Source organism: Crinia signifera, chromosome 8 (assembly GCF_055691185.1).
Source record: "Crinia signifera chromosome 8, ASM5569118v1, whole genome shotgun sequence".
In the NCBI taxonomy this organism is placed as follows: domain Eukaryota; kingdom Metazoa; phylum Chordata; class Amphibia; order Anura; family Myobatrachidae; genus Crinia; species Crinia signifera.
This window is the reverse complement of record NC_139224.1, coordinates 152,783,354-152,797,618: the sequence shown is the minus strand read 5'-3', so window position 1 is coordinate 152,797,618 and position 14,265 is coordinate 152,783,354. Positions and strand designations below refer to the sequence as shown.

Sequence of the window (14,265 nt, the reverse complement as noted above, 5' to 3'; positions counted from 1 at the left end):
ACTGTTCAGATTTTGGGCCTGACCAACAGGAGTGGGGTAAGATCTCCCTGCTGCTGCCCCCGCTGCCATTCACAGAATTGAGCATGCGCTGGCGCACGTCCTGTTCTGGAAAGTTCGGGCTGCTCAGGAGCGCTCGGGAGTTCGGGCACCTAAGTCCCCTGGAGCTGGCCGAACGTCCCCGAGCCTGCCTGGTCACTGCTGTGAATGGCGGGTGGGGGCAGTGGCAGGGGACCCCGGAGATCCGGGATGGGGAGTCCCTAAGTGCGTAAGGGTATTTCTGGGGCAGGACAAACCTGCCCATTAAAATGCTGGGCGTTCCCCTCGGAACAAAGGCGTGGTGTTGCTTGTTTGAGGTGGGCGGCTTATGTCACATGACATCAGTGCCCGCCCCAAATTTGGCAGATAGCAGCCGGAATAAAAGTCTAGACTGACTTTTATTACCGCAGGGGAAAAATATAATTCGAGCGACCATCAAATGATTTCTCCTCTGTTTGGCCGCATGCGAGCGGATGTGTTTATGCACACATTCCCTCGCATGCTAGCGAGGGGATTCAGGCGCTGTAGCGGGGCGAGCGGCGTTTACTAATTCACTGGGCTGTGAACATACACAGCCTAGCCAACAGGTCTGAATCAGGCCCACAATGTGATAAACAGTGTGTGTGTGTGTGTGTGTGTGTGTGTGTGTGTGTGTGTGTGTGTGTGTGTGTGTGTGTGTGTGTGTGTGTGTGTGTGTGTGTGTGTGTGTGTGTGTGTGTGTGTGTGTGTGTGTGTGTGTGTGTGTGTGTGTGTGTGTGTGTGTGTGTGTGTGTGTGTGTGTGGTGTGTGTGTGTGTGTGTGTGTGTGTGTGGAGGGAGGGAGGAGGGGCCGGGTTCCGCACTTTTAAACCACCAGTATAATGTAGGAAAATCACAAATGCCGTGCACATATACCATGAGATAACTGCACTTGCGGAACGGCTTATTTCCGTAATAGTGACTTTCCTTCTGTCAGATCCTTTGCTGGTGACTGTTCCCTCAGTCGCTCAGCCAGTGGCGGAACTCCCGGAGGCAATGGAGTCATCTGCCGCCGGGCGCCAGCCTTAAAGGGGGCACTGGCTCCATTGCCTTCCGATGTTCCGCTCATTAGGCCTGTGAAGTGGTTGGCCCGGCGATAGTACTGGGCAGCAGACGGCAGTGGCCGTCCGAGACCCCCTCCCCCCTGCCTCTCCTCCGGTAGTACTGTCCAGCAGCAGAAGCACAAGCACTTTCTTATATGCGGTGCGCTGCGGAGGTCAGAAGGAGGAAGTGGGGCTGCGATGGGCGCCAGCAGCAGCACTTTGCGCCAGGAGGAATCAGGACATGTCAGAAGGAGGAAGAGGGGCTGTGGAGGAAGTGTGGCTGCGGACAGGGGTGTCGGAATGGGTGTTGTAACTGCTGCAGCCTGTCATACTGTATGGCACTGCAGGCAGCAGCAGCGCTGGCAGCACTATCTCCTGTGAGTGTGTAAGGAGGCTCCCCATTCAGTTCCCTCTCCTCCGCGCTGCCTAGCATATTAATACAGACAGGCAGATATTACAGACAGGCACTAGGCAGCGTCTCCGTTCCGTGGTCCCTCCTCCTCCCTCCCATCAGTGTAAACAGAATGCCACCTGACCTCCGGCTCCTGAACAGGAAGTCACATGGTCAGGTGTGCAATGGAGGAGCCCAGCAGACTCACTCAGAGCAACAGCCACAGCACAGAGCACACCACAGACTCGATCAACAGGGGCTCAGGCAAGTCGTGCTGAAGATGGAGAGGGGGGCAGTAATGTTTGCTGGGCGGGGTGTGTGTGTCATTAATGTTTTGCTGGAGGTGGCAGGGGGGGGGGGGGGGGGTGTCAGTAATGTTGATGGGAGGGGAGTTTTAGTAAATGATGTTTGGTGGGGGGTTGTCATTAATGTTTTGCTAGGGGTGTCAGTAATGTTTGATGGGAGGGGGGTTGTCAGTAGATGTTTGCTGAGAGGGGGTTGTCATTAATGTTTTGCTAGGGGTGTCAGTAATTTTTGTTGGGAGGGGGGGTGTCAGTAATGTTTACTGGTTGTCTGTGTTTGCTGTGTGTGTGTTTAAATATGAGTCACTAGCGTTGTGTAATGTAAACATGGGACACTACATGCTGTGTAATATTAATATAGGTCATTATGTGCTGTATAATGTGACTATGGGTCACTATGCTCTGCATAATGCGAGTATGGGTAACTACGCACTGTGTAATGTGACTTTGGGTCACTACGGGCTATGCCATGTGATTGGGACACTATGTGCTGTGTCATGTGACTGTGGGACACTATGCTCTGCATAATGCGAGTATGGGTAACTACGCACTGCGTAATGTGAATATAGGTCAATACATGCTTTGTGATATGACTGGGCCACTACATGCTATGTAATTTGAATATTGGGCAGTACGGATGGTGTAATGGTTAGCATTACTGCCGCACAGCGCTGAGGTCATGGGTTCATTTCCCACCATGTGTTATATGTACGGGGCAGTACAGATGGTGTAATGGTTAGCATTACTGCCGCACAGCGCTGAGGTCATGGGTTCATTTCCCACCATGTGTTATATGTACGGGGCAGTACAGATGGTGTAATGGTTAGCATTACTGCCGCACAGCGCTGAGGTCATGGGTTCATTTCCCACCATGGCCCTAACTGCGTGGAGTTTGTATATTCTCCCAGTACTTGCGTGGGTTTCCACCGGGTACTCCGGTTTTCTCCCACAGTCCAAAAATATACTGGTAGGTTAATTGGCTCCCAACAAAATGAACCCTAGAATGTCTGTGTGTGCATGTACATGTGGTAGGGAATATAGATTGTAAGATCCGCTGGGGCAGGAACTGATGTGACTGTTCAAATATTCTCTGTAAAGTGCTGCGGAATATGTGTGCGCTAATTAATAATCAATTAAATATGGGTCACAGCGTGTAGTAACCCATAATTATATTACACAGCATGTAGTGGCCTTTATTTACATTAAACAGCACATAGGGACCCATATTCATATTACCCATATTCATATTTCATGCTCCTGGAATTCCTCTCTCCAGGATAATGGTGCCCACACTGTTTGAGGACACCTCTATTGCGCATGCATGAATCACCAGAAAGTTGCCACAGCGGACATTTCCCCGGTGATCTTGACCGCTGTGATGCTGCACCGAGGGAGAGGTGAGTAGAATGAAATAGGTACACAGTGTAAAGTTTGTGGGGCCTACCCCCACCAGGCAGAATGGTGCTTTGAGCGTGGCCAGTGGAGAGATTATGGGACTGGACTTCGAGTATTTGGCGCCAAGCAAGCAGGTAACTGCTGCCCCCTGCCCCATGAAAGCCCACCTTACGAATCTGTTTGCAGGGGCTGTGAATGAATGTGTACAGCTACACATCCATTCGCATTTGGCCATCTAGAGGAAAATCATTTGATTTTTCACTCTCCCTTCGGATGATTTTTTTCCTCTGGTCCCTGGTCATCGCAGCCGCCATGTAGCCCAGGACTTACTCAGCGGCTGCAAGCAAAATAGCCGCTTCTGGTCGGGCACCAACGCCATTCGCCCACCGCTAGCATTCAGAAAGAAACTCTCCTGAATTTTCCTGGACACTCCCAGCATTTTGTTGGGCACTCCCTTCATTTTTGTGGGTACATCAATGAAATGTCTGGGATCCACCCTCAAACACCCCAATCCCTATCACGCTGCGAGCAGCTTGCAAATAGAAATATTTGCCTATGATGTTCACAGCCGGGCCAATGCGCATGTGAATTCGGACCTGGTCGAATGGGCCCTATGTGTCTGCACTGACTGTGTCTCTGTACTTAGTGAGTTATATTTCCAATACGGTATCTGTTCAGCAGACAAAACCTATGCTCCAGGGGGATAGAAGGTGTGGGTAATGGGCAGGAGCAGGGCTCAACGTGCTGCAGACTTTGGCCACTGAGCTGGAGGCAGTGAAGAGCAGTGAAAAGGAATCTAAAAAGATCCCTTTACCGCACTAGTTGTAATGTAAATGTTGTGTATTGTAGCATTTAAGGAGATGCAGTATAGTGATGTAGTGTAGCCTAAATAGGGAATGTAGCGGTAGAGGGTAGTTATGTCGTGCAGAGTATTGGGGGATGTAATGTAGTGATGTAGTTCAGGGTATTGGGGGATGTAGCGTAGGGATTTAGGGCTTTATTCTGGTTCACTCCTTCTGGCAAATTCCTTCTTAGATGGACAAAACATGTGCACTGCAGGTGGGGCAGATGTTACTTGTGCAGAGAGAATTAGCTTTGGGTGGGGTTTTACTTCAAAGTGAGATCTATATTGCAGTGTAAAAATAAAACAGACAGTATTTACCCTGCACAGAAACAAAATAACTCGCACAAAATCTAACTCTCTCTGCACAAGTAACATCGGCCCCACCTGCAGTGCAAATGGTTTTGTCCATCTAAGAAGGAATTTTCCAGGAGGAGTGAACTAGAATAAGGCCCTTAGTGCAGGGTATAGAGGGATGTAATGTAGTAATGTAGTGCAGTGTATAAGGGGACTGTAGTACAGTATGTAATGTAATACAGCATATAATGGGGGGTGTAGTGCAGTGAGGCTGTATATTGGGGAACGTACTGCTGTGGAGAGAGCATGTTAGTGAGACATTTGGGGAGCATGTGGGGAAATGCTGGGCACTCATTGCAATAACGTACTAACAGTCTTGTTTCTTTAGTGGGGGTGGTGGGAACGCCGGTTGGTGAGGGTCCAAATCATATGTTTGCACCTAAACCTACTACTCGCTAGTTCCACCGCTGACTGACATATCAGGAGCTGCGGCACCTCCATGAGACATTGGGCAGACTAGCCCTGAACAACAAGCTCACCCCTCTCCCTCATGAGCACACCCATCTCTCCCCACTGTCTCTCTCCCACCTCCCACTCTCCCCTCTCATTCACCCCCCACTCTCATCCCCTTGCTCCCCCTCCCATCTCTTTCACTCCCCCTCTCTATCTTACACACTCTCCCTATCTACGTTCCCTCTCACTCTTCCCACTCTTTCTGTGTCTCTCACCCACTATCCCCCCCCCCCCAATCTCTTTCCCCGTCACTCACCCTCCTCTCCCTCTCTCACACACTCTCTCCCTCTCTCTCTTCCCTTTGTCACTCTTCCCATCTCTCTTTCCCCTCCCCCTACTATCCCCAACCCCCTCTCTTTCTCTTGCTACCTTTCTCACCCCTGCTCACTTACTCACCCCTCTCATGCACACCCCTCTCACTCTCTACGTTCTCTCAGTCTTCCCTCTCTCTCCCCCCTATTTTCATGTCTCTTACTTACTCACCCCCTCTCTTTGTCTCTTACTCACTCTCCCTGTCCCCTCACTCCCCGTCCATCACTCTTCCCATCTTTATCCCCCTGTCTCTTCCATTGTCACCCCCTTTATCTCACTCCTCCCATCGCACTCTGTGCTTCACTGACTTACTCCCCCTACCTCTCACCCACCTACTCTCTCTCCCGTCCCTCTGTCCACCTTCCCTAGCTACATCTGTCTCTCCCAATCACCCCCTGCATCACCATCTACCTCTCCCCTGTGGCACTATCTCCCCATTTTTCTCTCTCTCCTGTCACTCGGACTTTCCAAGAAATCACCTTGTGCCTCTCTCCATCACCTGTTCACTGTTACCCACTGCCTCTCCTCGTCATTCCCTTTGAGGCTATGCTCTTGTTTTGAGGCATGTCAACTGTTTTGGGAACATGCACAAATAACCTCCCCCACTTCCATGTTATGGTGCCCCCTGTCATTTTGTTCTGGATCTGCCTTGCCAGGCCATGTATAGCACTGACAACACTGCACAGTGCCCTGCTGCTGGATGCGGCCCCACCATCTCCTGCCTGCTGTACTCCACTCTCCCCGCTGCTGGCTGCATTCCCGCCTTCTCTCTCATCACTTCCTTCTCCCCATACCCTGCAGTAAATATAAGTCCCAGTGCTGCTGGATTCGGCTCCGCCTACTGTTATGCTGGCTCCACCAATTAATGATTTTCTGCCGCCCACATGAGGCCACTTCCAGAAATTTTCCAGGGCCACTTTCAGTCCCCAATCTGCCCCTGCATGGTGTATATATTATATATATAATATGTGTATATATGTATGTGTGTGTGTATATATATATATATATCACACACAGAGTATGTATGTATGTATGTATGTATATGTGGTGTATATATTATATATATATATATATATATATATATATATAAAATGTGTGTGTATGTATATATATGTGTGTGTGTATGTGTATATATATATATATATATATATATATATATATATATATATACACACGCAGTACATAGTGGCGTAACTACTGGAGCCAACGGAAGCATTGGCCACCAGGTGCATTTGCTGAATTAGGGAGACACATTAGTGACCGGCTCCTGGGACACTTCTGTAACCACTGCAGCAGCGGCAGAAGTTACACATCCATCTATAAGCGCTATTTAACTTCTGTAGTGAGCGGTAGTGCACCTGCTGCTGCTGCAGTTGTCCCGGAAGAGTTCCAGAAGCCAGTCACTTGTGAGTCTACTAATAACTGCAGCTTCGCTTGTCCTGTCTCTGCCGGGTATCCACTTGTGCTGCGCCCGGCTCTCAGTGCCAATGCTGGATCCCCGCCAGGCATCTATGTGTGGTATACATTATGCCTAGCTCTTCTTCTTCTGCCCGCTGTGGGATCTCAGCTAAGCAACCACATGGGGTGTCTTGGCATTTCTCCCTGCCAAGGCTGGATCCCCGCACACACCACACACACCACCACTTGAACCCTGCGCCCATTAAAGTAAGTACTGTAGCCTATCAATTACGTGCTGTCATTGTCACCGTCCATGTCCATGCTGTCTCTCTCCCCCGCCCGCACCCCTGCTGTCACTCTCCCCATCCATGTCCCAGTTGTCACTCTCCAGGCTTACATCCCTGCTGTCACTCTTTCTGTCCATGTCCCTCCTTTCAATTTCCCTGTCCCTCTTCCTGTCCCTCTTCCTGTCCCTCAGTCAGTATTACACACACACACATGCTATATGTAGTATCTGGGAGCCACCAGGGCTGTCTGCATTATCTGGGGGTCACCAATGCTCAGTGTGTGTGTGTGGGGGGGGGGGGGGGGGCACTACCACCTATGTCTCCTCCGGGCACCTGGAATGAACTTACGCCACTGCGCTCAGCACTGACAGATGCTTCCATGTAATCATTAACAGAACCTGTGTAAGATGGTTCCTGAGAGCTGTGCAGTATGCGCTATTTCTGGCTGTCCAGGGGAAGAGAGATAAAGGGGGTAATTCAGTCCTGATGGCACTACTTTTGAAAACTAGTTTCAGGGAGATTATACAGTAGTTGGTAATAGAATTTTGCACAGCCATCCATTGACGGGGCGTGTCATGCTCCACCCAAAGGGCCTGTGTGAAAGAGATTGTGAATGTGGCACCTAGAAGCGTGGGTGTGTAATTTAAAATGACATATATCCAAATGTAGATGAGCCACAAAGCAGTTAGTAAGTGGGCACCACACTTTATACTTCCCAAAGTGCTAGGAAATGGTGCTGATGATTCAATGTCAATGTATCTATCTCCCATTCCTTCCCCCCCCCCCCCCCCCCCCCCCCAAAAAAAAAAAATATATATATAAGAGTGTAATGTGGGCTAGGAGACATGAGGGAGATTGCTAGACTAATCAGGGAGAGAGGGAGATTGCTGTAATTTTAGGAAGTCTCCTGCAGAATGCAGAAGGGGAGGTAACTATGATGTAACAGTGTAATGTGGACTAGGTGAGATGAGGGAGATTGCTAGACTAATGAGGGAGAGAGGGAGATTGCTGCTATGTCAGGGAGTCTCCTGCAGAATGCAGGAGGGGGAGGTAACTATGATGTAACAGTGTAATGTGGGCTAGGTGAAATGAGGGAGATTGGTAAGACTAATGAGGGAGAGAGGAGATTGCTGCTATGTCAGGAGTTTCCTGTAGAATGCAGGAGGGGAGGTAACTGGCCCTTATTCTGATCGGTGCGGATATTCCCCGCATTCTTACGGAGCGGTCCGCACGCCACGTGTTTTGCCGCATGCGGCCATCGTCCGTAGAAACGCCCACGTGTCCTCCGCATTCGGACGGACTCACTCTTTAAGAACAGGGCGTGTTTACGGACGACATACAAACCATGCGTGTGCGGGAGAAACACTCCGATTCTGCACGGTATTACAGAGTATTACAGAGTATGCTCGGAAATACCGCATCCGAACGGGAGCCAAGCGGTGCTACCGCCCGTAAGCGGAGTATTTACGCCAAACAACCCACTATGAAGTATCTTCTGCAATACATCACATGACCCACTTATTCAATTACCTATCCTCATAAAAAACAGCTTATTTGGAATTGGAATCAATGTGTGTGGTTTCATGAGTACATGTCTAATACACATGTGTATTGATAGTATTAAGATTCAGTCATGTCCATTGTTAGCAGTTTTTAAGTGTGGGACAAGTACAGCATATGTGGGGGATTACTTAAGGTTTCCTTGAAGCAGCAATGGTTTCAATTAAAGCACTGACAAGCGGCCTATTAGTGAGTAATGAGTAAAGGAGTAGATTCTATTGGGTTCAGGTGTTAATGGTTGTAGTCATTAGGCGTACGTGCTCGCCTACCGCATGAACGAGTGGTGTCCGCAAAGCAATAGTACACTTGTGGACACCGCACATTTCTGCCCTTTTTGCTCGCGTGCATTCGGAGTGGTTTCCGAATGTACGCCCCCCAACATAAGTGTACTCCCCCGTGTCCGCCCATGTTTCCGCCCCGTTTTGCCCACTTTGAAACTACGCCCATGTGTCATTCCGCATGACGCCCATAATACGCCCCTATTTCCCGACTGATAGCGGTGAACAGTTTTGGACGGGATTTGGCCGAACTGGTACCGAGTCAAGGCGTGGCACATGCGCGTAGCGTTCTCCACGCATGCGCAGACGCCGTAAAGACGCGATCCGTAAGTACGCGGTAAAGTCCGCGTCAATCAGAATAAGGGCCAACTATGATGTAACAGTGTAATGTGGGCTAGGTGACATGAGGGAGATTGCTAGACTAATGAAGGAGAGAGGGAGATTGCTGCTATGTCAGGGAGTCTCCTGCCAGAATGCAGGAGGGGGAGGTAACTATGATGTAACAGTGTAATGTGGGCTAGGTGAAATGAGGGAGATTGGTAGACTAATTGAGGGAGAGAGGGAGATTGCTGCTATGTCAGGGAGTTTCCTGCAGAATGAAAGGCAACTATGGTGAAAATTCGCAGCCATAAGATCACGTTGCAAAGTACCAACAAATACATACTGTAGAACCACAAGCTGATTGGTTGGTTCTTCTCCACTTTTACCTCTTTCCAAGCTTTAATAAATCTCCGCCTAGGCAGCAATCACAGCAAGAACAATGCTGAATAAATAACTGCAGTATGAGAGCATCAATCAGGGGCAGGTTAGTGGGGTATTCAACCCCGGGTTGCGACTGTAGATCCGGCCCGACAGCCGTGACCCTGGCCCGGTTTCGTTATGTTTGACCGCAGATCGCCAGGCACGATTCAATGTCCCACTTGGTGATCGGCAAAAAGGGGGTGTGTCTATGTAAAAGGGTGTGGATTGTCGATATCGGCCGTGACACCTCGGCTCATTTCGATAGTGTTTTTACCTAATTATGTTATTGTGTATTATTTTTGTATATTTTATTTGATACAATTGTTGCCTCCCTCAGAGGTATTTTCTGAATGTAACGTTACATTGTAGGTCTAATAAAACCAGTGTTTCAGTACAGATACCGCTCCAGCCTTCTTCTTGTTTCCTGTAATTGTATTTAATCATGGAGCAGCGTCTTGGTTCCATTTGGATTTAGCCAAGGAGCAGTCTGAGACCAAAATAAATAATATACTCAACGGGAGTCATTCTGGTTCTCTCGCAAAGCTGCAAATTTCGCAGCATTGCGAGTCAACTAAACCCCGCACGAACGCCCGCCCGCCTCACGTACGCCGGTTTTCCCCGCACGCATGCGAATGGATGTTTTCCATAATCATACATTCACAGCCTTGCATGCGGGGCCGAAATGCACCGACCAGCTAATGATTTCTCAAGCGCTTGCAAATGCAACTCAGTCTCCTCGGATTTGTGGTGCCCTGTAACGGGAAGAGGGCGGGAAGAGGGCGGGAAGAGGGCGGGCAGCTGACAGATGAACACCCAGCATTTTCATGGGAACGTTCATGAAACGCTGGGCGGTCCCAGGGGTGTAACCCATGACCACCGCCCCCCCTGCACACACAGCTCCGTGGATCGACCACTGAAGATCGACAGGCCTTAGGTTGACCCATACAAAAGGTTCACATGGAGGGAGAATAGAATAGTGTGCCGAGTATAGCGAGTCACCGTGCCGAACATGGCGAGCGCAGTGAGTCATGCAAGGGGTCGCGGTGCACCGATACGGGATCCATGTTAACTACATTGACAATCGAGACAAAAAACACAAAAAAAGCCCATGTCAACCATTTGACTGTCGACCTTCCCAATGTCAATCTAATGTATGTGTCGACCTTATGACCCTGTCAAGATTAGGCATGTCGACCTTTTGTCTGGAAAAATCATTCGATGGTGATCGGCTTGCGAATAGATTTTGCAGCTAATCGCCCATTCAATAAATTGCTGTGCTAAGTAATTCACAGGCTTGCACAGGGCGGCATATAACCTATAGCAGGGCTCTGCAATTTGACAGAACAGGGGCCAGGTTCTCTAAGCTTCAAAAGTGATAAAATGGAGAGTGATAAACAGCCAGCCAATCAGCTGGTGCCTGACATTTTCAAACACAGTCTGTGACATGGCAGGTAGGAGCTGATTGGCTGGCTGTTTATCACTCTCCATTTTATCACTTTTGAAGCTTAGAGAATCTGTCCCCAGATCTGAATAACCCCCGGTGTCCAAAAGCATGCTTCTGTAGATATCTCTTATATATTTGGCTACATCTGTCACTCAATGTGTGAGTGTGTCTATAACGCTGGGTGGAGCCTCTGACTCCGCCCACACACACTCACATAGTGACAGAAAACCAACCCACAGTGCCAGACACCCTCTGCCTCCCCATGCTGCCAGGCAAAGACACTGTTACTCCACAGCCACCAGGTGAGCGGCAGGTCTGCCTGCACCCCCCCCCTCTGCCCTGCACCCCCCCCCCCTCTGCCAGCACGCCCCCCCACCCGGACACCCGCAACCCACCCCCCAGCGACCCCACCCGCATTTCAAGCCCCTTCTATGATTAAAGCCACCCCCCCGGCACCCCCCTCCTGCAATTTGCACACCCCCACAATTCATGCCCCCGACCCCCCTCCCGCGATTCGCGGACCACCCCCCCGCGCGATTCGCGGACCGCACCCCCCCCAGTGATTGCGGACTCCGCCCCCTCCCACAATTCGCGGACCCCTGCGCCACCCTCCCGCGATTCTAAACCCCCCCCTGCACCCCAATGCCCCTCTCGAGATTCACGGCACCCCCTGCGCCCCTCTCGCGATTCACAGCACAACCCCCTCCCGCAATTCGCGGACCCCCCCTTCCCGCAATTCACGCATCCCCTCCCGCGATTTGTGGACCCCTGCACCCTCCCGCAATTCGCCCCCCCCCCCCTCCCACAATATGCAGACCCCCTTAGGGCAATTTCACCCCCAAGCAGACGCCCGCGACCCTGCTCCCGCATTTCGGGGATCCTGTACCCCCACAAGCAGGTGCCGCCCCTAGGTGGGAAATCCGGCCCCTGGCTGCCGCGCTGCAGGTTCCCCCACTGACAGAAGTGTCCCCACGGTCCTCTGCACCAGCGCCACAACTTTTATCAATGTCTTGCCCACATACCACTATTATACAGCCTCCTGCTCTCGTACACCCTCACTCCCTCCCAGTGGAATAAAACGCTCACCCACTGCTGGAGCTGCATACTGTCCCCCACCCTCCTCCAGTTCTATGGATGCCCATCGACCATCAATGATTTCAAATCATCAATGGTTTATGGCCGATGTTGAATACTTTTGCCATCAATGTGGGAGGACCAGATGGTTTCCCTACATCGATGGCAAAGGAGAACCGATCAAGTTTTCATCAGTGCTCACTGCTCATCACGCAGCCATACACACTAGCAGATTTTGAGCTGAAAGTAGCTCAAGACCAGGGCCGTCTTAATGCATGGGCAGCTGGGTTGTGGGCATCTGCCTCCTGAGATTATGAGAAGGCGATAGAGAAAGCTGCTTGGTTGTGAATTAACACACCTCAGGCGGCATTCTCTTCCTGACATTCATCCTGTAGCCAGACAGTAAATGGCTGTCAGAATGCTGATTGGAGAATGGCTAGAGCTATCCACCAATGAAAGTCCAGGACCACAGGAGGGGCATGCTTACATTATTTCCCTGATAGGGAGTGGAGGGGCGCCAAATGCTTTAATTTGTCCGGGACCTATAAATCTGTTAAGATGGCCCCTGCTGAAAACACCAAAAATTAGCTACTTTCAGCTCAGAATCACCCAGTGTGTATTCACTTTACTTCCCAGGAGAGCTCTTTTATAACAGCTGTCTAAGCAAAGATAAGGCACCGAGGCCTATGCACAGGGAGTCTGATTGCTCATGCATGGAAATTGTCATCCACATGATGCGCAATTAGGGTGGCCAATCCCGGGATCGGCGGGATTCCAGGATTTGGCCCCCAAAACGCCGGGATTTCAATCCCGGGATTGGAATTTCCATCCCAGGATTTTGGGATTAGACTGCGCATGCGCACAGTCTAATGCCGGGCAGCGTCTGAGCATCTCTCAGACGCTGCCCGACTTCTTCCGCAGCATTGCACAGCGTGACGAGATCAGAGGTCACGCTGCGCAGGCAGAGGTCGCGTCCGGCAGTGTGATGCCGCGCCGCCCGCCCAGCCAGCAAGGAACCTGCCCGCCCATCAAGCCCACCCGTCCGCCCAGCAAGCCACCAGCTCGGGCACCCAGCAAGCCCACCCGATCATTGCCGGCTGCCTGGCCTAGCTGGTTTACCAGCCAAATGAACCACTTTCCATAGTCTCCTACTGTGGAAAATGATTCACTGCCCGTATGCACCTTCAGTGTATAACCTCCATTAAATGAGCCAATTATTTTAAAGTTAAATGTCTCCAATAAACTTTACAAAGAAAACAAAAACCACCATGATTGTAATGCAGCTTGAGCCAAGCCCGTACTCTATAAATCACTTCTAATATGTACATTGAAGGTAGTAAAACTTTATTGTACACAAATACTTCATGTTTAATAAGACGTCCTATTCCCTTGCTCTCTGTAGAAGTGTCGCTTTGGTGTGTGAAGCATTTTGCGCCTGCTGGGGCGGTGATTACTGCAGATACTGATAGCTATAACTGGTAAATCAGAGAACTGGGGACTGCTATTATGGGGGTAACAGAGGGATATATTAAGTCATATCAGCCTACCCTTCTGCATTCTGTGGGAGACTCCTTGAAATAGCAGCAATCTCCCCTAGAAAGCAAGGCATAGATGGATGTGCCCTCCAATGGCGCTAGGGATATAATGAATAAAAAACGTCCCTAGAAATCAAGGTGCATTCCTCTTCTCCGAGTGAGTAAATGCAAAGATGTGTGAGCAAAATACCATATGTTCCTCTGATAGAGGGAACGATCCTCTTCTTCTTCCGTGTGACAGACTCTGTGGGATCCACAGGGAATGGCAGACCCGTTTAATAAAGATTCGCGGAATCCTCCACCGTCATAGGATGGACCATATCAAGTCGTGTATCCCCAAAATAAATGGATAAGTATATGGTGTAAAACCCTTTATTCAACATATAACACCAAAGAAAACTGGAAGGTGAGATAAACCAAAATGGCATATTACCGTAGATGTGGAGAACTTGACAGAATCTAAGTTCTCAAACAGGCATGGGTATACAGCGGTGTTACCCGGGGACAACAGCCGCTGTTTCCAAGATGCACACAGTTAAGTCCAAAATGTAAAATCACCTGAAGAGCCTCGCAATCTCCCTATTTCAAAGGGATACGATCGTTGGGTCACCAGCATGTTGGTCGAGAGTAATTAGGGCGACACCATTAGGTCGACATGCAGTTAGGTCGCCATGAGTCTAGGTCGACATGGGTTAGCTCGACAGGGTGATTAGGTCGACAGTCAAAAGGTTGACGTGGGTCCTTTTCACTTTTTTCTTGAGCCGACATGTGCCGACAGGCAGTATTTCATGCCCTACCATA

The 14,265-nt window shown here is 50.0% G+C and overlaps 1 protein-coding gene across 1 annotated transcript in view; it reads left to right on the top strand.

The window, feature by feature from the left end:
* The first annotated feature begins 3,162 nt into the window (after positions 1–3,162).
* TSPAN1 (tetraspanin 1) overlaps positions 3,163–14,265 on the top strand; it is a 23,304-nt gene continuing 12,201 nt past the window's right edge. The window contains exon 1 of the mRNA XM_083157431.1: positions 3,163–3,186. Within this exon, the coding sequence (XP_083013557.1) occupies positions 3,168–3,186 (19 nt within the window). The 5' untranslated portion in view covers positions 3,163–3,167. The remainder of the gene's footprint in view (positions 3,187–14,265) is intronic.